The sequence below is a fragment of the Erpetoichthys calabaricus genome, chromosome 14 (genome assembly GCF_900747795.2).
Source record: "Erpetoichthys calabaricus chromosome 14, fErpCal1.3, whole genome shotgun sequence".
In the NCBI taxonomy this organism is placed as follows: Eukaryota; Metazoa; Chordata; class Cladistia; order Polypteriformes; family Polypteridae; genus Erpetoichthys; species Erpetoichthys calabaricus.
This window is the reverse complement of record NC_041407.2, coordinates 97,860,286-97,887,332: the sequence shown is the minus strand read 5'-3', so window position 1 is coordinate 97,887,332 and position 27,047 is coordinate 97,860,286. Positions and strand designations below refer to the sequence as shown.

The 27,047-nt window shown below is 38.6% G+C and overlaps 1 protein-coding gene across 2 annotated transcripts in view; it reads left to right on the top strand.

The window, feature by feature from the left end:
• The first annotated feature begins 17,664 nt into the window (after positions 1 to 17,664).
• skap1 (src kinase associated phosphoprotein 1) overlaps positions 17,665 to 27,047 on the top strand; it is a 268,145-nt gene continuing 258,762 nt past the window's right edge. Inside the window, exon 1 of one of the 2 annotated variants that reach the window (XM_028819166.2) lies at positions 17,665 to 18,012. In XM_028819166.2, the coding sequence (XP_028674999.1) occupies positions 17,973 to 18,012 (40 nt within the window). In that variant the 5' untranslated portion in view covers positions 17,665 to 17,972. The remainder of the gene's footprint in view (positions 18,013 to 27,047) is intronic. The other variant, XM_028819165.2, reaches the window with a different exon arrangement.

The following is a 27,047-nucleotide window of genomic DNA, read 5'->3' as shown; positions in this document are numbered from 1 at the left end:
TGGATTTGCTGTCTGTCTCTTTCAAACTTCAAAACTGAGGCAAAATTTGTATCCATCTAATAATTTTCTAATTGCAGTTCAGTTCAGGGTTTCAGGCTGCCAGGCATTATCCTAGCAGAAACACAGATACACGGTAAGGATCGATCTTCAAAAGACACCAGTCCATTACAGTTCTTAAACACATACACACACCCTTAATTCGGGCTAATTTGGAGTTACCCATCTATATGCATTTGGCCTGTGTGAGGAAACCAGAATGCCAACAGGAGAATAAATGTATAATCTCAACCCAAAAACCGCTGTAACTAAGAATCGAAATGAATCCAAGTCCTGCAAAAACATTTCATCCCAAGGCACATTTTCTTTTTCATCTTCTCCATTGAATTAAATTTGACTTATTTTTCCAGTTTATCTTTTGCAGTTGCCCAAGCTAAAACTCAGATAATTCAATTAACTGTACTTAGTGCAAATGGCTACACTCCAGCTAACAACCCACAGTCAATGTTTAGCTGAAAACAAGCAGAGTTATACAGTAGGTTGAAATGTTTTTCTACGTTAAAAAAGACTGATGACGCAAATACACAATTTATTGTGAGTTAAGAGTCAAGATATATTTAAATAAATCTCATAATTTAATGAAATTGGTAATGGTTACATTTATTTATATAAAAACTGAACAAAGGCTGAACAGCTTTAATGAGCTGTCTTAGGTGTCCTCATTAAGCAGCTTTATTCCCGATTTTATCCCCTGCGCTATTGACAGGGGCTGGGCAGTCAATATTTCTGGGCTGCATCGCCCCGACTGGTGTCACAGTTTGCCAGATACATAGTTTTCACTGGCAACTTGGAATCAATAAGCACCCCTGTGGTCTGCTCAATTGGCGTTCGGGCCAATAAGGTATGTTGTAATTTTTATATCAGTTTCTGCTAATGTCTTTCTTTCCCTGTCTTTATTAAGACGCATTGTTTGCTATTGATTGCCTGATATTTCAGTGAACTAGAAGCCTTTGTTTATTTCATGCTTTTAACAGTCAACCAATTGACTAAATAAGCAATCTAACAATTAAAATATAAACAATAAAGGGATGTATTTAAAGTAATTGTACAGTCTTTATTCTTATACTTTCAACCCTTCATTTTAGGTCAGATCAGAAACATCTGAGAAATTATTTGTAGTATTTTTAAGGCAAAAAAGCACAATTAACATAGACTGGAGCTGTAAAGTGTGTCATCTCATCTTACAGCCCAAACACATGGAATTTGACTTTCAGGACATAACCTAAAGTTAAGCAGATGCAGATTTAACAAGCAAGACGGTTTATGTTGTCTGTTAAACTCCTCAGCTTCTTTAGAAAGTGTCATTCTTCACTACATACGGTAAGTCTTAAAATATCATTTGAAAGACAGACTTTGGATAATATCATTTGAATAATATATTGCTATTAAATTGACAAACATATATTTTTTTTTTTACTTGATGGCTTAGAATTTGAATTACAAATGATCCACAGCACGATGTCCATTAAAAAATTACAACTGAAATCTTTCAAGTAGTGTAAAAAAGCACAGAAATATAACAACAAACACCCAGGGCCTAGGCTACACATATTCACAGACGTAAGCACTCATTCCACATACAAACGAGTCGTATTAAAATGAAACTATTCTACTTCATCATTAAATTGGCCAGACAGGAAATGCTTTCATGCTCCTATAGAATGTGGAGAAGGTATAGTGTGAAAGGCTTGACTGTGTCAGGTCCTTTGTCAGGTCCCAGGTGTACACCAAGACCAACGTATAGTTAATCTATTATGTAGAGTTTATGGCATAAAAACTGGAGTACACAGGCAGATTGTGAAAACTTCACAAGGACAGAACATCGAATGCAGGTCCTTGAGTCTAAGAGGGATCAGTGCTCACCACTCTGCCCCCATGCCATTCCATATTGATGTGGTATATAAAAATATGTTTGCCTTCCATGTATTTTACTTTCCTTAACACTTTTATTCAAGTGACGCGTAACTCATAGGCAGGAGTTAATTCTGTCCATATTTCTATTGTGTGATTACTGCCTTGAATATTATATTGCTATTAAAGTGACAAACATATATTTTTTTACTTGATGGCTTTGAATTACAAATGATCCACAGCATGAGGTCCATTAAAAAATTACAACTGAAGTCTTTCAAGTAGTGTAAAAAAGCACAGAAATGTAACAACAAATCTCAGGGTCTAGGCTACACATATACACAGACGTAAGCATTCATTCTACATACAAATGAGTCATATTAAAGTGAAACTATTCTACTTCATCATTAAATTGACCAGACAGGAAATGCTTTCATGGTAAATGTTATCACATAATTTTTACAGTATATGAAAACGCTAATGGTTAATGCAAGTTGTATTGTACATTGTGTGAAACGCACAATCTTTAGATGGAAGGATATGCTGGTGGCCACATTTTACTCTTTAAAGAAACCAATCAATATGTATCTTAAAAAAATAAATGTTGAACAGTGTACCAGATATAAATAGCCAGCTTTCTCGTATATACTAAAATAAATTCTGAACTTTCACTTATGCAGAAACACATTGCACGTGGTACAGTTATAATGTGGTTACAAAATTTCTCAAATGATTAAGCAAAATTTGCAATCCAACTTCTACAACAAGTATCTCATGTAAGCATTTTCTACAATAAAAGGTATACTGTTACACCTGTACAATCTCACAAGAGAAAGGAGGGCAACAGGAACAGAGTGCAATTCTAGTAGAGTTACTGTACATTTAGAACGGAAATTACACAAAGGAAACAGTATTGTAGTTGAAAGTGTATCAGACCAAACATTACCATCTTTAAAAAGGATACTGCTCCAGGACAAAGTGTAGGCTAGGAATAGCTTTCAGGAAGGGAAAAAGACTAAGTGGGCCAGATGGTTTTCAACAGCTTTAAACATTTTTTGTGTTGTTATATATATATATATATCCAAGTGAGGCAGAAATGTTATTGCTATTTCTATCAGACAGGTCAGGCCTTGAACTGTACGCTGATGTTTTCTGAAGAAAACAAACTGGGTGTATGATAATATGAAATTAAATTTAGAAAATATAAAAGCTTTGAAATAAAAACAATTTGTGCCTAAAGTATTTACTTTTCAATATTTATTCAAATATCTGAAATACATGATTTAGTATCTAAGCAAACAACTTAATGCACAAGCAAATTGTGTGGTCCTGTTCACTTCCTGACTGGTGTAAAACCAGTCAGCAAAGAACAGGAGGTCCTTCAGGGGAACCACGCTTTTGATAAGGAATGCCAGGAACAAGGTCTGCAATTTGTAAAGATCTGGTTACGGGGTTGGGGGCAGGGTGTGAGGGTGGGGGGTGGTGGTGGTGGTGGGGGGGGGGGGCAGACATAACTTGCAGGGAAAAAAAACAGGGTCATAAAAAAATCTACGTGACAGTAAGTGATAGATAGCATATATCACATTGCAGAGTAAATGACTGCCTAAAGACCTCAGTTATTAAAAAAGTAAATTAGTTGAAGGCTTACTTGTAATGATATCATTAAACAGCAGAGATTTCCTTCCTAGGTTTACAGGTGGTCTGGAAATAGTTTTTTTTTTTTTTCTTCTTCATATATACTCATTTTTAGTCGCGTCTGGTTTCAGAAGTCAGTACATTTTACTGTGATAAAGAAAAATACTTTTTAAAATTTGATTTGAATGAGCATAAGTTTTAAAAATATACGAATACTCTTAATAAAATGGGTTTGGTAAGTATATTTTAATGATATACTTAAAGATGACAGGATAATTTATTTCTAAAAAAAACTTAAATATACATGTTATTTATGCAGCAGTTATTCTTTGCCCTAATTTTTCCTCCACATTGCACTTGCCTATACTTGTGAAGAATGCAAATCCTAGCCAAATGCACATTTTAAGCATTTTTGATAAAATTCTTATCAATGAAGTTGAGAAAGAAAACAGTCAGACAGCCCTCGGGTGTCAGGCAGAGAAATTTATAGTCACATCAGACAGGGTTTTCTAAAGTGTTGTTTCTCCTTTAAATTAAAGGCAACACGTTCCTAGGAATACAAGGAGGAGCTATCCTGCAGCTACAATTTCATCCACAGTAGTGGGTGCCCCCTAATGGTCAAAAATAAAAATACTACAATGGCTTGCAGTTTTTGCAAATGCTGTCATGTAGCCTGAAAAACAATATATTTCGTAACAATAAAGAGTATATTTTATGTATTGACAAAAGGCTAAGAACATACTTAATCATCTATCTGAATATTTCTCAACATGCCTGAGATTTTACTATAGATTTAAAATGAGTTTTAAGTTTCTGAGTTTGAAAGTGTTTAGAATTTATTTAATATAATTTAATATATAATTAAATCAAATTTGTCAAATTATCCAGCACTCATGAATATTTTGTTTTTCAATCAAAACACTTGTTTCCGTATAGGAATGCAGAAGCCATCCTGGCAGCACTGGCCACTCCACCACAAGGCACACTCTCAAATTCACAGCTACAAGTCAAGTCAAGTGGGCTTTATTCTCATTCTATCTATACACATACCTTGGCACATTATACAGTGCTATGAAATTACATTTCCATAGAAAAATATTTAGACAATATAACAAAACAAAGGGGTGAGTAATTTTACATGATGGAATGCAGCGTATGAAACAAAATCTGTACAAATCGGTATCATATTGACAAACAGCAATCAGTGATGATAGGCGATGTACAATGGAGAAAGAATGCAGAGGAATCCTGAAAAGAACAGTAATTAGATATGAGCCTATCAAAAAGGGTGCACTCGCAGGGACAGGGGGTGATGAGGTGACTAGGATACTTACTACCTCTGGGAAGAAGGCATTGTTCAGTTTGGCAGTATTGGTCCACAGGCACAGATACCTTCTGCTGGATGGAAGTGGGGAAAAGAGATGGTGGAAATGGTGGGATTGATCCCTTACAATGTAGGTGGCCTTATGGATGTAGCGGAAAGGCATCTCGATGATGATCTCCACTGTGAGCACTATCCCTTTTATGGACCTGTGATTAGATGCATTGCAATTCCCATATAAGACAGTGATGCAACTGGTCAAGATGATTTCAATGGTGCTCCTATAGAATGTGGAGAAGTTATGGTGTGAAAGGCTTGACTGTGTCAGGTCCCAGTTGTACACCAAGACCAATGTATAGTTAATCTATTATGTAGAGTTTATGGTAAAAAACTGGAGTACACAGACAGAATGTGAAAACTTCACAAGGACAGAACATCAAATTCAGGTCCTTGAGTCTAAGAGGCATCCATGCTAACCACCCTGCCACCATGCCATTCCATATTGATGTGATATATAAAAATATGTTTGCCTTCCATGTATTTTAGTTTCCTTAACACTTTTATTCAAGTGACCCATAACTCATAGACAGGAGTTAATTCTGTCCATATTTCTATTGTGTGATTACTGTCTGCAATGGTTTACAAAGTGAATTAGCAGTGAAAAATAAACATATTGTCTTTTGCTTTACAGTTTAAAGCTTTACTAAATAAGTCACACTGGCTAGACCAACAATCCATCCATCCATCCAAACATTATCCAACCCGCTATATCCTAACAGAGGGTCATGGGGGTCTGCTGGAGCCAATCCCAGCCAGCACATGGTGCAAGGCAGGAAAAAAACCCAGGCAGGGCACACACACACACTCACACCTCAAGCACACACTAGGGACAATTTAGGATCATAGACCAACCAGCATCTATGTATTTAAACTGCAAATTAGACTAATTAGTAGGGATGCTCAGAAAATGGATAGGTGGAGAGGTGAATGAAATATTCCTTGTGACTTATCAAATCATGAGCTGCAAGTCACAAATCTTCAAATGCTCCTTATAGTGCTCTAAAGTTCTGACAACTAATACTGCAGGACCTGCTCAACTTTACTGTTTTAAAACAGATTTTCTGGTAATTGTTAAATTATGAAATTAAAAAATTGTGATTTATTACAATATTAAACATAAATTGATTAATGTTATCCTTTCATCTGAAAAATTGGCTTAAACCATGAATGCAGGGATATGCCCCAATCTGCATAGCACCCCATTTCATCATTGAGCCTATGCAGTAAACAGAATGGCTTCTTACTTCAAAAATAAACACAAATATTTCTGACTTCCATATATGTTTAATAATAACATTCTAACAGTGAATCTTCTCAAAACCAATGACCAAAGTGCAAATGGAATAAATTGTATTTGTGTTCCAGCTGTTTGTGTCTGTCTCATTCCTTTGAAACAAACTTGAATCCTTTACAGCACACATTGACCAGCGCCAGTTTGCATGTTCTCCTGTGTCAGTGTGAGTTCAGTTTCTTTCTCATTCCAGACATGGAGATTACCATAACTGTTGATTCTAAAATATCTTGGTTTAAGTGAGATGTAAGTGGGACATGAGACATTAGGCCCGGTGTTGGACTGATTTCAAGTATGTGCCAGAAGCTGTGGGGATAGGCTCTAATTTTCCATGAACACATATTGGAATAATAAGGTACAGAATAATGATTCATGGATATTGAGCAGAGTATTTTTTTATTAGGAAACAACCTCAAAAAATTGCTATAATTAGATATTCATAACTATAGTTAATTTATATACTGATACGGCTTGAAGTTACTTTTGAGAAAACATTCTTGTCTCTTTTGTTCCTTGTATTAACAGGCTGCGCTCAGCTTCACAGACAGTGAATCACTCTGTGCTGAGCCCAGCCAAGAATGTCAGCAATCAATCACAGTAATATGTAACTCCGTAAGTTATAATAAAAAAATAACATACAACTTTTAGGGTATCATAGAGGAACAAGTTATTATACTGAGGGTTATAGTACACAATATCAATAACACATTCTATTTTAGGCTTATTTCACAAGAGATACATAGCAATATTGATTGCTGTGGTGAAGGCTATTCTATGAACATCTACACAACGATCACTTAACAGTATAATTTCAATAATATCGCCCAACAAAACATAAAAATTTGCATGTATATAGAATATGCATTTCATAAATAAAATAAATGGGTGTGTATTAAGTTTATGTGCGACATTAAACTAATCCTTATGAATGACTGAGGGAGTATACATGGGTATGCTCTGTGATGAACTGGCATCCCGTCCAGGGAGAGTTCCAGCCTTGTGCCTGGTGCTGTTGTGACGGTCTCCTGATCATCACTATTTTGGAATGGATTAAGCAGGTTTGAAAATGTGGACCTTTTGGAAGGACACTATCCAAAATCACTTCACGTGGACCAAAAACCATATATTTCTTTACTTGCTTATTTGATTAAGTAATATAAAGAGGCAAAGTCTCCAAGTGCCCCTTACAAATTGGGTCAAATTAGAATGCTATTCAATCTAACAGCAGGTCTATGGACTGAAACATGAGATATCAATCCTGCCTAGCATATGTATACCCAGCATGTATACACTCAGTGCAATTTCAATTAAAGGACAAACAGCCCAATGGACTTGTCCAAAGAGTGAGATGTATTATTTGAACCTGAATTCATTCTGACCCACTAGTGTAGACTCTCTCCTATTATTTAGTTCTGAATCAATTAAAGCTACAATGAGGACACTGTGGATGATTTTTAAATTCATGTCTACGTAAAACAAGCATACAAGCAAATGCATCAACAAGACACTAAAAAAAAAAGTAAATCTAGGATGATATTGGCTCCAGAACTCAAGGTTTTAATTGGCCTATAGCTGTAGCTGACTTGTTTTCAAAACAAATTATACCATTAAGGTTACTGATAGCGCCTTCTCTTCAAGGTGACTGAAAATTATTACTGATTAATTAAAAAATGCTAATCACTAGATAGCAGCTGATCTGAGCATATTGGAGGAAGCATCCTTTGTAGATGAAGTTAATTCAATATATAGGTCAAACAGTGGCAGAGATTAGATTGGGGAAAGAACCTGATTATCTTCTGCTCATATTTTTTATTTTGAAAATCCTGAGTGTTTGTAGTAAATAACATAATGTATGTGAAAAGTACAATTCCCTCTTCTTAAAAAATTGTTTTTGGCATCAGGCAGTGTAACAGTTACTCTTGTATCATTACTGGCCTTGGGCTTTGGTATAACTTCTGGCTGGAGGAATATTTAGTGTTTTCCCAGAGGTATTGTGCAAATTATTGCTTTGTAATATATACTGGTGGAGGGTAGGAAGGGACCCATAAGAAAATGTTAATGCAAATAAATTGATGAAATTTGCATGTGAATATAAATTTTGCATATTGCATCATATGCTGGATGCGGTTGAATTTTATAATTTCTTTCAATATAATTTATTTTCTCTTTTTTAACTGCATGTTCACTCAGCAAAACTGAAAACTATTTTTGCTTATAGAGAATACAGGCTTCATCTACGTGGATCATGCCTGTTTGCTGTCCTGTGTACACGTTACCTTCCTTCTGAAAAGTGAGTTTGTTACTGAAGTCAACAGACCTTCTGTCAGATTGACTGGCCGGATGTGAGCGAGTGAGTGCACCCTGTGATGAATTAACATCTTGTTCAGGCCTCCATCCTCCTGGCCTCGTGTACTTGCTACAAGAATAAGCTTTGGATGTTGTACCCTGCTCTGAAAAAAACAAATAGCTACAGATAATGAATGAAGATTTTCCAAAGCACAAAACTTTCAGTATTGGTTCAACTGGACAAATCACTCATTAAATACTGATAGGAAATTAGGAGAGGCTGTTTAAAGAAAAAGGCATCTTCACACCAAAAAGAAAGATTAGTTTACATAGCATTTAATCATTGAATAAACAGGTTTATCAAACTATCCTGTCAAAACCACATGCTGTATCTAATCTGCTGCTGTTAACTTGTTTAAACAAGACAGGAAAAGACAAATATGTGCTTAAACAATAATCGATAAGATAGATATAGGAATTTGTGTGGGTTAAATAAACTCACGTGTATATTGTCTTTCACCCCTGACAGATATATTACAAACAAAAGGTGTGGATTTCACTAGATTTTATATTTGTTAATCTACAATTTTTGTGCAGGTTGATCCCAGTCAGCATATTGCTGCAGTGGTTAGTTTTGTAACCTGTCAAACATAAACTCCCAGGTTCAAATATGCATTGTGTGAAGTTTGCAATCTATGTCTGTGTTCACAAGAGTTTCCTCCTACCGATCAAAGTCGTGCTGCTAGGAAGACTGGAGACTCTAATTGGACTGGCCTCGTGACCAGTTTTGGTTTACACCCACTGGGAAAGGCAAGTTGAGAAAAAAGATAAGTTAATTGATTCTGGGAAGACAGGCACCAAAAAGCAAACCTAGCTTTAAGAAGCACCGGGATGCAGTAGCAATTAAAGAGCCATTACTTTCAGACCCTGTGACCTATAAATGACCATTTTATGAACATTTTACATAATGACCAACTCTGCATGCAATTAAGAATTTATGAACTTTTGCTTGAATACACGTGACTGGTGAAAAGTTGCAAATCTTTGAAGGAAAAAAACTCTTATGCGTAAGACATATATCAGCACTTCTTGTCTGATTACTGCTGTTCTTTGATTGAGAGCTTTTTAGATATATGTTATTACCTTTCTACTTTTTGCTTTTTGCCTTATTGCTTGGGTGGCGGATGTTTGTTGATCAATGTTGCTGAACTGGCATTCTCGTGCTTCTTTTAACTTTTGCTGTATCGCTTTGGGTTATTTTTGATGATATTATAAATGCTTCTTTTTATCTTGTGTTTTCCATATTATCTCTTACCTGTGTATTTCAAATATACTCAAAAGATACAGCATCTTAAGTTTGAATTTTGCACTCACTACTTGTCTCTGTGGAGTTTGCTTGTTCTCCCTGCGTTTACAAGTATATGGGATTTTTTGTTCCTGAATCTCTAAATGCATACTTGTTACGCTGACTGGTAATTTCCAATTAGACCTGAATGTTGTGCGAATAGGTTCCATAATAGACAGATCCCCTATCCTGGGTTGTTTCCCAACTTAAATGTGCTGGAATAGACTCCTAAGCTATGAAATGGATTAAGTATGTTTGAGTGTGGTTTTATGTTCAGCAGTTTTGGCTTATACCGTAAATGGAATTATACTATATAAGAATAACAAACCATTCCCATTTCAATTGAGAGTCACAGGGGGCCCATGGCTTTTCCTGGCAGTACTGTGGACAAAGCAAGAAACAGCCCATGACAAGACACCAGTCTATTGCAGGACAACAGTGGTTCATTCTGCTGGATTTCTGCATCTAGCATCCCAAGTCTGTCTGGGTTGAGTCTGCATGATATCCTTATTTCTGTGTGGGTTTTCCACCCACACCACTAAGATATACAGGTTAGGTTAAATGGTAATTACAAATTGGCCTTTACCATGCCACTCTATTTAAGTATAAATTACATTTAATTGACACTCACTCGCTCACTCATGGAGGGCAAACGTAATGTCAGCTATTAATCTAGGATGCACATTTCCAGGATGTGACAGAAATACTTGAGCATCATGAGAAACACATGTATGTTCACTGGCAGAAAAAGTGTTTCCAAACTAAACTTGGCGCAGTGGTAGTGCTGCTGCTTTGCAGTAAGGAGACAGTGGAAGATTGTGGGTTCGCTTCCCGGTTCTTCCCTGTGTGGATAGCGCTTTGAGTACTGAGAAAAGCGCTACATAAATGTAATGAATTATTATTAAACTTAGAACCCAGCGTCCTTGACGTCCAAGACAACAGAGGTAACCACCGTGCCAACATGCCACCCAGTTTAAAAATAAGTATCAGTATTTGTTTTAGGACATTTTTTTTGTTTTTTTCTGAAAGAATGAAGTGTTAACACTGAGAGAAAGTTGGATGAAAAGTTAATGATGGTTTGTGATCAGAAACTACATTTCATAAATAACTGTAATTTAAAACTTCTCACATACAGTATATAGAATTTTGTTCTGATGCTTAACAAACTGTTTTCTTGAAATAACCACTTTGCCTTCTAGCTGTTTTCAGGCCCCTTCTTTCTGAAAGCTTCCTACCGATGACCTGCAAACTCATGGTGAGCAGACCGCTAAAGGTAAAGTAGTAATCTGTGCCAATCATTACTCCCCCTCTCACTCTCACTATCCTGGAAATTTTCTCATGTTTTTTTCTACAATGTTTAGGCAATGGGAGCATGGAAACATAGAAACTACATACTTGTTTACTATGACTCTAGAAATGGGAATAAGTTCCATGTTGGTCTGACATGCAAGTAAGAATATCATCCATCCATTATCCAACCCGCTATATCCTAACTACAGGGTCACGGGGATCTGCTGGAGCCAATCCCAGCCAACACAGGGCGCAAGGCAGGAAACAAACCCCAGGCAGGACGCCAGCCCACCGCAGGTAAGAATATCAGCTCCATCTATACATATAACCAAAGGTACAACTAGCTGTTTTGTGGGTGTATGCAAAACTTATTTGTTCTTCTCCATTTTGCATGGCTTTTATGAAGCAAAATATTTATAGAACTCAAAAACTGTATATACAGACATCGGTGCCAATTCATCATAAACAAGGAAGGGGGGAGCAACAATTATAGACTTCAACATAGACAAATCAACAACAACACCAACAACAATAGTCCTCTTCAGTTGGACAATGAGCCCCATCTTAGTCAGGACATGTGGCTTCACCTGGAAAGCATTAGGGAAAGAGATCTTATTTTAGGATTGTATTATAGACCACCCAATGCAGACAGTAATTTCAACACTCATTTTTTTAGTAATATTAAAAAGGTAAGTTTACAGGGGGATATTATAGTCATGGGGGACTTTACTTATCTGAATATTAACTGGGATAACCTTGCAAATGGCGGAACACAAGAGCAGGAGTTTTTAGAAGTAATCAGTGACTGTTTTTTAACACAGTATGTTAAAGCACCAATGTGGGTTGAAGCCTGTCTGGATTTAGTATTTAGCGATAATCAAGATAGAATTGAAGGTGTAGAGGTGATTGAACCACTAGGGTCAAGTGACCATAATATAATACAGTTCTCAGTGTTTTGTAAGAGTGCGGATGCAAATGCTAAAATTGTTAAGTTTAACTTTGGTAGGGCAACTTTTGAGCAGATGTGGGAAAGTCTAAGGAGGATAGACTGGGTTAAGCTTTTAAATGTGGAGACAGTCAAGGAGCAGTGTAACAGGTTTAAAAATGTTTTGTACATACCTACATTTGGAATTAATTGGAAGTTTAAAAAAACTCTACAGTGGGTTAATAAATAGTTAAAAAAAGAAGCTGAAAAGGAAAAAAAACAGCTTTGTAAGGCATATAAGACTAATAACTCCAAAGTGAATTGTAGGGCATATGAGAACATGAGGACAACCATTAAGAAGGATATTAGGGAGGCGAAAAGACAGTTGGAGTGGAATATAGCAGATAAGGCAAAAGATGACCCTAAGAGATTCTTTCAGTATTTTAGTAGTAAAAGAACAGTCAAGGGGGGGGGGGGGGGTGAAGTGCATTATAAATAGTAAAGGGGAATTAAAAGATACAGATTGTAAAATAGTGGATGCTCTAAACTTGCATTTTTGTGAGGTCTTCTAAAGTGAGAAAGTGGGACTACTGAGAAGGTACTGAAGGATTTGGAAATTGTAGGAAGAGGAACTGCTCAGATTAAATAGGCTGAAATCAAACAAATCACCAGGACCAGAAATTATTTACCCTTGAGTTCTTAAAGAGGCTAGCGAGTACATATACAGTATAAACCCTTGACACATATTTTTAGGAAGTCACTGCATGCTGGGGAGATTCTGAAGGCCTGGAAATGGCAAATATTATTCCATTATGTAAAGAGGGTGACCGGGCTGATCCAAGTAACTATAGGACAGTAAACTTAACATGCATCACAGGAAAATTAATGGAAAGAATTATTAAAGATAGGATTGAGCAACGGGCGGCACAGTGGCGCAGTGGGTAGCGCTGCTGCCTCAAAGTTAGGAGACCTGGGTTTGCTTCCCGGGTCCTCCCTGCGTGAAGTTTGCATGTTCTCCCCGTGTATATGTGGGTTTCCTCTGGGTACTCCGGTTTTCTCCCATGGTCCAAAGACATGCAGGTTAGGTGCACTGGCAACATAAGAAGTAAAAATGTTAGGTTTGAATACACAATGGGATTTCTGAAAATCGAGGGTACATTATATGGGAAGAATTTGGGAGTTGTAGTAGACTATCAACTTCCCTACTGTGTTCAGAAGCCATTAAGAAGGCAAACAGAATCTTAGGTTATATAGTACGATGTATGGAGTACAAGTCCAAGGAGGTTCTGCTCAAGCTTTATAATACACTGGCTAGGTCTGATCTGGAGTCCTGTGTGCAGTTTTGGTCTCCTTGAGAGAGGTGTCATAAGTTACATAAGACTGGCCTTACTGTGCATACTCAAGCTTCCTCCAACCATGAAAGGGTTTAGAGAAATGCACAAACTACAGCCAAAAATACATACCATGGCTGAATACTAGAGAGTGGCCATGACAACCCAAGTGTTTTGCTCTCTGTGTTTAATAAACTACTTCAATTTGCACCTTTTCCATTGTAGACTGTGAAACATTCCTTTACTTCTTCATGATAAAATTAAAAAACCTAAACAATTCAAATAATACAGGTTCACCTTCTCTTTGTATTTTCCCTGTCATCTCTCTTCCCAGCTCTTTTTCCAAATTTCTGCTACTTTCACCTACATTTATTAATGACCTGTTTTGTAAAATGAGGCCTACAACTTGTACACTGAATCCCATCCTTAACTCACTTATCAAATCCTGCCTTCATGTCCTAACCCTGACTGTTACTTTTATAATAAATAATTCCTTTGGCTCTGTGGCGGTTACTTTGAAAATCACTTTGTTAAAAAAAGTCTGATTTTGATGCTGACAATCTGAAACATTTGCAGCCTCTTTTGCAGTTACCTTTTCTGTCTAAAGTTCTTGAGTGTGTCATTGCCTCCAGACTCATTAGTTACTTAATTTGTAATAATCTGATGGAATGCTTTTGAATGTTTTCGTAGCACAGCCCAGATGTAAAACTGCTCTGCTTTGGGTAACTAATGATTGGTTTATAGCAGCAGACTGTAGGCAAATCAGCATGTTAATTTTGTTAGAAGGGGTTTACTTTTGGTCCAGCTTAGCACAATTCACATAAGGAGCTACTCAAGGATTTATCCTTGGTCCTTTGCTGTTCTATAAATGCTTCGTCTTAGACAAACTCTTGAAAGCTTTGGACTGGATTATCATTTTTATGCAGATGATACTCAGATCTCTTACAGCATTAAAAGTGAAAGGTCATCAGAGTATTCTCCACTCACAACTGGCCTTAGTGAAATTAAAACCTGGCGGTACATAACTCTTTAAAATTAAACTGCACCTAAACCAAAGTCAAAGCACAACTTAAGAAAATGAGCTCCTTTTCAATCACGCTTGGTGATGACATCATTGTACTGTCTTTTTCTGCAAGGAATATTGGTGTCTTTTTTGATTCCCCTCTTTCTTACTTACCCATATAAATCACATTTTTACTTCCACCTCCGTGACATATATTGTGTTTGCTCACTCCACTCTTTTTCTCCATGCTTTTAGTATACCCTACCTTAATTCTCTTTGGGCAGATGCCTCTTCTAATCTTTCATCACAGCTCCAGCTGGTTTGAACGTCTGCTGTAAGAGTTCTCACACAGACCCTCAACAGTAAGCATACAACACCCATCCTTCTCCACATTCATTGGCTCTATTTTTATAGGCCGGAATATAAAATTCTGTTGCTAACCTATAAAGCTCTAAATGGCCTTTCGTTGGACTAAATAGGTAAAATACTTCATTAAGTGCTGCTTGGCCACTAAGGTCCACAGTTTCTGGCAATATCATTCCACCCACACTAACCTGTGCTTTGTGGGTTATACAGCTTTCAGCTCTATAGCACCCAGAATTTGGAACATTCTCTGTAACTTAGAAAGATCAACTGATGCAGTTCCATCTTTAAAAAAAAATAACTTATGGACCTCCTTTGGTCAAGGAGGAACAAGATGAGCACTTCCAGAACCCTACAAAATGACCACCAGTAGGCCACTGGTCTGAATGTCTCTGACTAAACAATCAGAAACAGATTTCAACAGGGTGGCCTGAGGGCCTGACATCCTCTAGTGGGCCTGTGCTCAGTATCCGGCACCGTGGAGCTTGATTGGCATTTGCCATAGAATACCAGAATTGGCAGGTCGACCACTGGCGCTCTGTGCTTTTCACAGATGAGAGCAGGTTCACCCTGAGCACGTGACACACATGAAAGAGTATGGAGAAGCCTTGGAGAACATTATGCTGCCTGTAACATCGTTCAGCATGACTGGTATGGAGGTGGGTCAATGATGGTCTGGGGAGGCATATCTATGGAGGGACACACAGACCTCTACAGGCTAGACAACAGCACCTTGACTGCCATTAGGTATCGGGATGAAATTCTTGGACCCATTGTCAGACTCTGTGCTGGTGCAGTGGGTCCTGGGTTCCTCCTGGTGCACGGCAATGCCCGGCCTCATGTGACCAGAGTATGCAGGCAGTTCCTGGAGGATGAAGGAATTGATACCATTGACTGGCCCCCACGCTCGACTGACCTAAATCCAATAGAATACCTCTGGGACATTATGTTTCGGTCCCTCCAACGCAGCCAGGTTCCACTTCAGACTATCCAGGAGCTCAGTAATGCCCTGGTCCAGATCTGGGAGGAGATCCCCCAGGACACCATCCATCGACTCATGGCCGGATTAAGGTGGGTGCCATTGATGCTGCAGCATTAGGCCCATTCCTGAAATAGGCTCAGATGAAAACAGACGAGAATTTTCCGGAAGCTGAACAGTTTTCCTTTGCTATATTAACCTCAAAATAATTCTTAGAATGAAATTTGGAGTCCGACTTTCGGACACCTAGACACAGCGTTACTTATTATACAGTTACTATTGTTCTTTGCGCTGTGACGTAACTATGTCGTTGTGTTTATTGTTAACCGAAGATTTCAAGTTAATGCTATTAATTTTATGTTAAACAGTTTACTTAGTAATTTTGCTGCGTTTTTTGTAATATCTTGGGGATTCTTGCCACTTTATTATTGTTCGGTAAGTGCCACATAGTAAATTTTTCACCTTGAAAGTTAGTTGTACAGGAAAAATCGATGGCTATTTAAATGGTTATCTGTAAAGGTAAAACTAAAAGCCGGCCCACGGGCCAGGCATGGATGTTTAGAATTTTTAAAATCCTCGACAGGATTCTGGTCTATTATGAAATTTAAATCGTGGACAAATTTTTACCCTCAAGAGCCTGAACAAAGTCACTTTGACCCAATGTCTCTGTAAATTCATTTTTCTGAGAATTGCGAAATTTTGTGTATTTCATTTTTAGGTTTTCACGTGACGTCACTTTGTAATATCTCCGGCCAGCGGAGCTTCTCAAAGTTGGGAATAGTCAAAGGAAAGCTGCGGTCCTCAATGGGGCAGGAAAGGCTAAGCATGCTGGCGCTTATGAGCATTAGCTGCTGCGCAGCCTTGACTTCACTGACACAATCGAAGAATTCGCGCTTGCTAAGGCTCGAAAAACAGCAATATAAGTAAGCAGCACTAGCGCAGTAGTTTGGGTGACAATATGCCTAGGTTAAGTTGATTTGGTTTAGCCATTTCTGCGTTAAGTGCACTAGTTTTCAGACAATTGCTATTGAATGTTGACGCTACATAGTTTGATGTTAATCTCGAGTTGTTACGATACTACGTCGTTATTATTATTGCGTCGCAAGCAATTAAGGCTCCTTGGTCGGTCTGAGTGCGCATGTACGGTGAGTGTCGAATGCACATGCACCAATACCGAGAAAAAATAGGCCATTTTTGCGCTGCAGCATCAGGCCCAATTTCGTCTTAATCCGTACCAGCGTCGACTTATTAGTAGCAATGAAACGAAATTTCAGCAAAATGGACTAGCCTGCCTCATTTTTTCACTTTGATTTTCAGGGTGTCTTTGAATTCAGCCCTCTGTACTTTGATCATTTTCATTTCCATCCAACGATGTGGCGTCCTTTCGTTCCTAACACATTACCCAGTCCATATCAGTATAGATATCCTGCAGGACTTTTTTTCCCATTGAGATCTTATGTGTTTTCAAACTGTTCCTTTAATTTTTTGATCAGTTTATAAATTGTATTATTATTATTATTACAAAGTTGTTTTGCACAGCATCACAAGACGTTTGATAATGCAACATGTGAGTTGCAGCAATATATTGCGTGCGCGGTCAATTCTTAAGCCCTATGCATTCAATAATAAATAACTGCTATCTACTGATAAAGAACAACGTGTATTGTACATAAAAAAAACCCTTATTCAACAAGTAGCTGTGAAACAAAGCTGCAGGGGAAGACACCACCCTTTATTCTCTTCGCATTGTAACGCTGCGGTCACAGTTTGCCTACCGCGGCATCCTTTAGTTAAGTTTTGCATCTTAAGATTTGCACGCTTGGCATTGTGCAAACTGCTTTCATGTTTTTTTTTTTTTTTTAACAACAGGTGAAATGTATCGAATGCAGTGCGTTAGGACTTTCCCTATTTGGAGTTTACTGCATGACAGGAAAAAGCAGCTAAAACAACCCATTGTGCTTCCTCTCTGCAGTTGCCGTGTCGCGAGCGCAGGTGTCCGCGGTAACGCGCGTAGCACCTCTTGGCGCCAGTGAGAGCGCGCACGCCGCCGCCTCGACGCCCACTCTGTCAGCTTTAAAGTACAGCAGCGAGCTACCGAGCCTCACGACTTACAGTAACTTTCGGAAACTTTTTTTTTACTCCTTTAAATTGCTTTCAGAGCTAACTTTACTTCAGGTGTACATTTCAAGTTTATATGCAGCTTGTCGGGAGAATAGAATCAACCCCAAACGAAACATGCAAGCCGCTTTTGAAGACTTTCGCAGACTTATCGAAGGTAAATCGAAGTATAACTTTGGCAGTTTGTTATAAAGATGAAAAACGAAAAAAAAAACGCTGAACGTCAGAAGTGACTTGTAACGAGTGTAATATATATATATATATATATATATATATGTGTATATGTGTTTAATATGCATTTTTCAGAAATGTAGCGTACAGTGGAGGTGTAATGATTGAGTGTTCTTGGTGCATGTTGACACTTGTAATGAGGGATGGAATGGGGACAAACGCACCATGAGGGGCATCTACGCCTATCACCATCTCTAATTCACCTTTATACACCTATGTTCTGTCTTTTATACAGCATGTATGTTGAAGAAAACTGTCGTGGATTTCTCTTTCAAGTAAACCTATTTCATAAAAAGTACACAGTCTTAATCTTCCATTAGTCGGCTTGTATATGGGTACTGCTTTTTGTATTTCATGTACCTTGGTCTGTTTGTGAGGCATCATCATCTGTAAGAGCTAATTTTCCAGTGTTAAGAGTATCTGTAATGTGTGTCAGCACTTGATTTGAGGAATATGTGGTGTAAAGTGTGCACTTCATTCATCTTTGACTGTTACTAATTCATACTTACTGTACACAAACATTTTACTTATTTTCTGTATGTACTTGGATGGAGGTGGTGGGATTTTTATTTTCTATTTATCAAGTACAGGTTTTGATGCAGCCTTACCTCCAAATTTCATAAATCATGATGCATCTATATATGTCTCCTTTACCGGATTTGTGTTTGTGAGGCTCTGTTAATAATCAATAGGTACCTTCAGTTCTCAACTTGGTATTATTTTGGACAATCTAGGTGAATAGGAGAGACAAACTCGTCTCATTCTCATGACAGTTTTTCTAGTGTTCTAGTCATAGGCTTTGTCTTCTACTGGCAAAGGAGTTGGCCTTTTAGCCGCAAGGACGCTTCAGTCCCCACCTATGACTCATTTTGTGACCCTGAATCACTCACTTACCCCATATCTTCTGCACACAAAAAAGTAAGCAATTGTATGCTGTCTGTTGGGTTTAAATCAAGTCTATGGCCCCAATCGCTATACGTGGTGTTTACCGATATTTATAATGAGAGATGCAGGGGTGTTATGGAATTTTATTTCTAAAATTTTAATGACTTCTCAAGATTTTAGAAAAGCAACATTCAACATGTAAAGTGTGTATACTGCATTTTTTTTCACAGATAACCTTGTCACCAGATTTTGTTTTTTAACATGACCTTTATTTTGTGTTACCTCTGCATAGATATTTTATTTAAACTTCTTCAGTATTGCATTATCATAAGGGAAAAGGCCTGGCTTGTGTTGTCAAATCAGGAGAAAATAAAAAGTTGTAAAACCTAGAGAAGCCTTTAGATCTTAATGTGCTATAACAGATTTTTAGTTTTTTAAAAATGCCTGTAATGTGAAAAATAAAGCACTGTGACACAATAATTTGTGAATTTTACAACTGGCCTAGACTGAGAATGTAAAGGATAAGTTTTTGTTTTCAACTGAACTTATGTCTTCACTGTTATGGTATACCAGTAACGGTGCATACACTTGACTGAGAGTGTTGTAGCTATTCTCACGCAATCAGCGTCTTTTTGTTGTTGCTGGATGGTGTTTTGTTCTGTCTGATTTGCCTTTGCAATTATGGTACGTTTGACCACTGATTGCCGACGTCGATGAGCCTCTTCCTCAGTCTCATTTGCAATTGCGATTCTGTTTCACTCAGTGTCTTGGCCTGTCTTTGTTGTATGGTCTGTTCTTTGCTCTCAGTTGTTTGAGCAATTCTCTTTCGCTCTGCACCAGCCTGTCGTAAATGCTGAGTGCACTTTTCATAGTCTTCATACTCTTTCTCTGTACATTTATCATTCGTTTGCTCAGAGGTTGATGTGCTTGCTGCTTCCTGAGCTGCTCTTCTTTTCTCCAGTCTAGCGACCCGCTTCTTCTCTTCTTTTGTTGGCATCTTTTCGCATTAAATCTGATTAAGTCAGTTTTTGTGTTGCAATTATTTAGTACATTTTCCTTAATTTTTCACTTAAGCTGGCACTTCAGTCTTCAAACTGCCTCAAGAATGATTATATAGAAATGAAGATATGAAGAGGTAGGGGAAGTGATGGTGAAGGTGGTAGGGATGAGAATAGTGCCCGTAAGCATGCGCCGCACAGCCACCCTGCTGCCCACTGCCAAGAGTTGATTCTACAATAAAATAAAATAAAAAGAGTAATAATTCCAGAATTCTTTGCTTTTAATATAAAGCTGTAGTGCAGAGTTTCAACATAGTATATGTGTACCAAATTTCAGGTCAATAGGTCAAACGATTTGTGAACTACAGGTGATTTAATATCCTGGACAGCCACGGTAACGTATTATATAAGAAGATGCAGTATTAATTTACCCCATAAAACTATGTTCTAAACTGATTCTTTTTTTTTTATAAATTTAAACAATTCAAGCTAGACCTGTTAAAACTAAATCATATGGCTGCAACATAGGGTTGTCATTTCAGCCTTGGGAATGCTGTATTGTTAAATATTTGTCAAGTGTTTCAAAAGTGGGTTTCTGCTAAAATTCAGGATGAAGATGTTGTTGTTCTGTATGGGGTAAATTGGGCTAGATGTTATTTGACATGCTAGTAAGTTGTGAGAGACAGTAGATTCACAGAGGATGAGGCACTAAACCGTTATCATCCAATCAGTAGTTGACTCCTTTGTTGAAAGTCAGTCTTATGAGCTGTTGCCCTGCCAGCAGGAAGTACCTTAAAAAAACACCAAGCATAAATCTACACAGTTACAGGAGCACTAGACATACAGTATGACACTGTGTCTGTCATCTGCCACAACAACTAAATCTGTGGAAGGGCTGAAATCCACCTTTGTATATAGTTTCAATATAGCAACTGGATACATGCCTTTGAAAATAGAACTACCGTTGTATTAAAAATATTTGTAAGGAAAGGAGGCAGGAGATGTTGCTTACACATTTCAGATGATTAAAGATTTCTGTTTTCGATCTTTTGTTTTTATGCAATCTGGTGTTATTTTGTTATGTTATACTGTATTTTGTCAAAAAGTATAGCATGTAATAAAATGCATTATGCTTTCTGTATCTCTATGAACAAATCTGATGTCTTCATTTTAGCTGGGCTGAACAAGTCAAAAGGATTGGCAACACATTGCATGTTGGTCCGTCATGTAACTAAATATTTGACAGTTTTCTTTATACATGAAAGTAAGTTTAAATTTGAATTTTAAAAGGTGAAGCCATAGTAAGCTGCCTTTTACCCAAGAGCTAGTGTTGGAGTTCCAAAACTCTCAGGGCAATTTTTTTTTTTTTTTTTGGAGTTATTTCTTGTCTTCTTAGAGAGTCAAGACTGTCAAAAAATAGGGCCTGTTAAAGCCAATTGCGGCACTCCTTTTGTGATTTTTGGGCTGTGCAAAAATAAATTGTATTGTATTGACAGATTTCCTGTTTTGGCACATATTGAATAAGTAAGATTCTTATTACTTGGCTGATGCCTTTATCCAAGGTGTCTTACAACATTTTGAGATACAATTGGTTACTTTTTTTGTTTTTCCAGTTGGAACACAAGCAGGGTAAATGACTTGGTCACACAGTGTCAGCAGTGACAATTTATTACTTAAAAATATGGACATTTTATAATCCCAATCCAGCTATATGTTGAAAATCCATCCATCCATCCATTTTCCAACCCGCTGAATCCGAACACAGGGTCACGGGGGTCTGCTGGAGCCAATCCCAGCCAACACAGGGCACAAGGCAGGAAACAATCCTGGGCAGGGTGCCAACCCACCGCAGGACACACACAAACACACCCACACACCAAGCACACACTAGGGCCAATTTAGAATCGCCAATCCACCTAACCTGCATGTCTTTGGACTGTGGGAGAAAACCGGAGCGCCCGGAGGAAACCCACGCAGACACGGGGAGAACATGCAAACTCCACGCAGGGAGGACCCGGGAAGTGAACCCGGGTCCCCAGGTCTCCCAACTGCGAGGCAGCAGCGCTACCCACTGCGCCACCGTGCCGCCGATGTTGAAAATCTACTGAAAGATCTTTTTTTTTAAAAAATGGGATATATCAGTGGTACTGGGCAGTTAAAAATTAAAGGGTTACAGTTTCACTACTGTATAGCATCTTACCACCTTGTTGAGTAACTGTTGAAAAGGAAGCAAACCATAGGGGATACCATCGGAAAGGATAAACACGACTTTCCAGTAAGTTCCTCAAATTGAAGTATAGAATGTAACCACTTTAAAGTTTGTCTTCACTGTAACTCATATATTTGTGGCTTTTTTTCCAAGGAACACAATGACATTATTTTGATACGAGTAAATACCATAAGAGATGGGTGGCACGGTAGCACAGTGGCGGCGCTGCTGCCTCGCAGTAAGAAGACCTGGGTTCGCTTCCCGGGTCCTCCCTGTGTATTTGCATGTTCTCCTCATGTCTGCGTGGGTTTCCTCTGGGTGCACTGGTTTCCTCCCACAGTCCAAAGACATGTAGGTTAGGTTCATTGGCGATCCTAAATTGTCCCTAGTGTGTGTCCTGCGGTGGGCTGGCACCGTGCCCGGGATTTGTTCCAGCCTTGTGCCAATCCCTGTGCTGGCTGGGATTGGCTCCGGCAGACCACCATAACCCTGTGTTAGGATATAGCGGGTGGGTAAATGACTGACTGACTGACTGACTAACCATAAAAGATTGCAAACCATTGTCTTTCTTTCATTATAATGTGACAAACACACATGATTGTTTAGAAAACTAGAGTACAGTAAATGGCATTTTTGAAGAAAATAAAGTTCTCTGGAATCTTTATCTGACACTTTCCAGGTAAAAACCTAATATAATTATGGGGACTTTTTTGAATCTGATAACATGTTGTGAGAAACCAGCCTGGCCACAGACACCGAATGTCCCGATTATACACACACTTTATTTCAGCACAACAACACAATACACAATCAACCACAATAATGCTCTCAGTCCGTTTTTCTCTCTCTCTCTTTTCCTTTCTCTGGCCACCTCCTCCTCCTCCTCCTAGCTCAGGCTCCTGTCTTCTCTCTCACGACTCTAGCCCCGAGTGGAGTGTGGTGGCCTCCTTTATACAGCACCTGGAAGTGCTCCAGGTGTTTCTTGATTAGCATCCGGCAGCACTTCTGGGTGTGGTGGAAGTGCTGCATGCCGATTCAGCTCCTCTTCTGACAGCACTTCCTGTTGTGGCGGAAGTGCTATCGACCACAGTTCTGGAGCTGTCCAGGCTCCCACTGGTGGTGGTCACGTCCTCCCACAGGGTTAAGCATCTCAGCTCCGTGGCCCTCATGCAACCCAGGAAAGCTGCCCTTTCATGCTGTGGGGAAAATACTGCCCCTCTCCCGGTCCTTCTCGTCTTCCGGCGCCCCGGTGGGGCAGTGTCCCCGGACATTTGTCACAGTGTATAAAAAAAGACAAAAAAGCATGACACCCATATTCAAGTCATGATTAGATTTAGGAAAGTGAGATACTCATAAGAGACTGGGGCAAGACCTTTTGCCTTTTTTTTTTTTTTCAAACACAAAAAACAATTCCCTTTTAGAAAAAAATAAATAATGTTGGTGAAGGCCAAATATGTGCCTCTTTTTTGGCATACAAATCTTCTTATATGGCACTTTCCATGCCTGTCAGTGTAATTTTGGAATATAAACCACAAAGATTTTCTGCCCAATTCTCACTTCTGAGCCTCTGTATGATCCTGAGCAACTCATTTAACCCACTTGACCTCGAGGAAAAAAAAATTATATATTTATGAAACAAGTAATATATCCAGATCTTGTAAATTCTCTTGTTAATCAAAAATCCTTAATATCTTTTGCAATGATTTTATTTTCTTACACTGGACTGAAATAAATAAGAAGTGAAACAGTATAAAATTGATTCTATGGAACAAGTTCCTGGAACAGGGTAATGCTGTGGTGAAATCAATTCTTGGGAAGTGCTAGATGTTTCTCAAGGTGTAGTCATTTGATCAGGATATTCAAGCATAGGCACTCATACCCTATCTACCAGTGGTTTCATTAGTCAGCAAAAATGTTTTAGTTGTCAGCTCTGCTTTATACAAATGACTCCAAGAGGAACACCGTGCATGGAATGCAAACTGTACATGTGCACTCATTCTTTGTATGTCATCTGTTGCATAATTCTGATGTTCTGTGCTGATATTCTTTTATTAGTCCTTGTTGGTGTTTTATTTGTCATTCTTGCTATACATTAATATATTGTGCTTTGCATACCTTTTTTGTATTTTTTTCTCTTGTTATACATTACAAAAGATATAGGAATGATTATTACCTTTCCAATGCCAAAAAGGTGTCATAGGAAAAGTGGTAAAATTGTGTGGTAAATTACAGTATATAAGTTTTTCATAGATAATTATTGTATATAATTAGAAGATCTGATGTATAGACCAGATTTTTTTTAAATATATGTGTTTACGTAGGTGATCCATACATTATTCAACTGCAATAATTATATGCTGAATTTTAACAATTGCTGTCAGTTTGACCTGCAAATGTTGGCGATATATAGTGCTCAAAAAATTAAAGGAACACTTTTTAATCAGAGTATAGCTTCAAGTCAATGAAACTTCTGAGATATTGATCTGGTCAGTTAAGTAGCAGAGGGGGTAGCTGCTTTGGTGTTAATGAAATTAACAACAAGTGCACTAGAGGGGCAACAAAGAGATGACCCCCAAAACAGTTTAACAGGTGGAGGCCACTGATATTTTTCCATCCTCATCTTTTCTTACTGTTTTTTCACTAGATTTGCATTTGGCTATGGTCCGTGTCACTACTGGTAGCATAAGGTGATACCTGGACCCTACAGAGGTTGCAAAGGTAGTCCAACTTCTCCAGAATGGCACATCAATACGTTCCATTGCCAGAAGATTTGCTGTGTATCCCAGCACAGTCTCAAGGGCATGATTCCAGGAGACAGGCAGTTACTCTAGGAGAGCTGGACAGGGCCCCTCGTAGAAGGTCCTTAACCCATCAGCAGGACTGGTATCTGCTCCTTTGGGCAAGGAGGAACAGGATGGGCACTGCCAGAGCCCTACAAAATGACCTCCAGCAGGCCACTGGTGTGAATGTTTCTGATTGTCTGGTCAGAGACAGACTTCAGGAGGTTGGCCTGAGGGCCCGACATCATCTAGTGGGCCTCTGCTCACTGCCTGGCACCGTGGAGCTCAATTGGCACTTACCATAGAATACCAGAATTGGCAGGTCCACCACTGGCACCTTGAGCTTTTCACAGATGAAAGCAGGTTCACCCTGAACACATGTGACAGACTTGAAAGGGTCTGGAGAAGCCGTGGAGAACGTTAAGTTGCCTGTAACATTATTCAGCAAGACTGGTTTGGTGGTGGGTCAGTGATGGTCTGAGGAGGCATATCCATGGAGGGATGCACAGACCTCTACAGGCTGTACTTTGAGCTACATTATTTGTATGAAAATGTTCTATATAAGTAAATGTTGTTGTTGTAGACAACGGCACCTTGACTGCCATTATGTATTGGGATAAAATCCTTAGACCCATTGTCAGACCCTATGCTGGTGCATTGGGTCCTTGGTTCCTCCTGGTGCACGACAATGCCTGGCGTCATGCGGCGAAAGTATGCAGGCAGTTCCTGGAGGATGAAGGAATTGATACCAATGACTGGCCCCCACGCTCACCTGACCTAAATCAAATAGAACACCTCTGGGACAGTATGTTTCGGTCCATCCAACGCAGCCAGATTGCACCTCAGTTTGTCCAGGAGCTCAGTGATGCGCTGGTCCAGATCTGGGAGTAGATCCCCCAGAACACCATCCGTCGTCTCATTAGGAGCATGCCCCACCCGATGTTGACAGGCATGCATACAAGTATGTGGAAGCCATACAAACTACTGAGTACGACATTAAGTTGCTGCAATGAAATTTCGGCAAAATGGACTAGCCTGCCTCATCATTTTTTCACTTTGATTTTCAGGGTATCTTTGAATTCAGCCCTATGTAGGTGGATAATTTTCATTTCCATCAAACGATGTGGCATCCTTTCGTTCCTAACACATTACCCAGTCCATATCAGTATAGATACCCTGCAGGACTTTTTTCCCATTGAGATCTGATGTGTTTTCAAAGTGTTCCTTTAATTTTTTTGAGCAGTTTAGTTTAACTGTAGTACCATATTTTACCATTTATTAATATTGGGGACACTGATGAAAAAACCCAATAATGTGTGTTTCTGTGTAAATATTGCTTGCTATTTTGTGTATTAACTTTTTTCAGTTCTACCAATTTTGCAGATTTGATCTTTGAAACTGAATCCAAAATACAGGCCAGTTGACAAGAAATTGTGAGAAGATATTGCTTTACAAGGCAGACTCTTATATAGATTTCAGTGCACTTTTCATTTAAGTTTAAAGGTAAAAAAAGACAATAGCATAATTTGCCTATGGGAAGCAAGTAATAGTCATCTTCTTCTTCTTCTTTCGGCTGTTCCTGTTAGGGATTGCCACAGCGTATTATCTTTTTCCATATATTCCTGTCCTCTTCATCTTGCTCTGTTACACCCATCACCTACATGTCCTTTCTCACCACATCCATAATCCTTCTCTTAGGCCTTCCTCTTTTCCTCTTGCCTGGCAGCTCTATACCTAGCATCCTTTTCCCAATAGACCCAGCATCTCTCCTCTGTGACCTCACTTATTTCTTGCAAGATTCTCTTTTTAGAATTTTCTGGCTGATACACTATGAAAGAGAACCTCTTTAGTTAACTCCTCATTTGCTAATATATGATTCCTTGACAGCCATCACATCACCCCAACACTTTATATAGTATGTTAAGAAGAAACATAGAAATTAAGGGTCACATGTAGGTTATGTGCTTACAGATATAACAGTAGTAGTAGAAGACTTAATAGTATCACATGTATGCTGTGAGCAGTACTATAGGTTGTACACAGGCCCTGGTTAAATCCCCTGTCAATTTGTTATTTAAAAGGCCTTTAT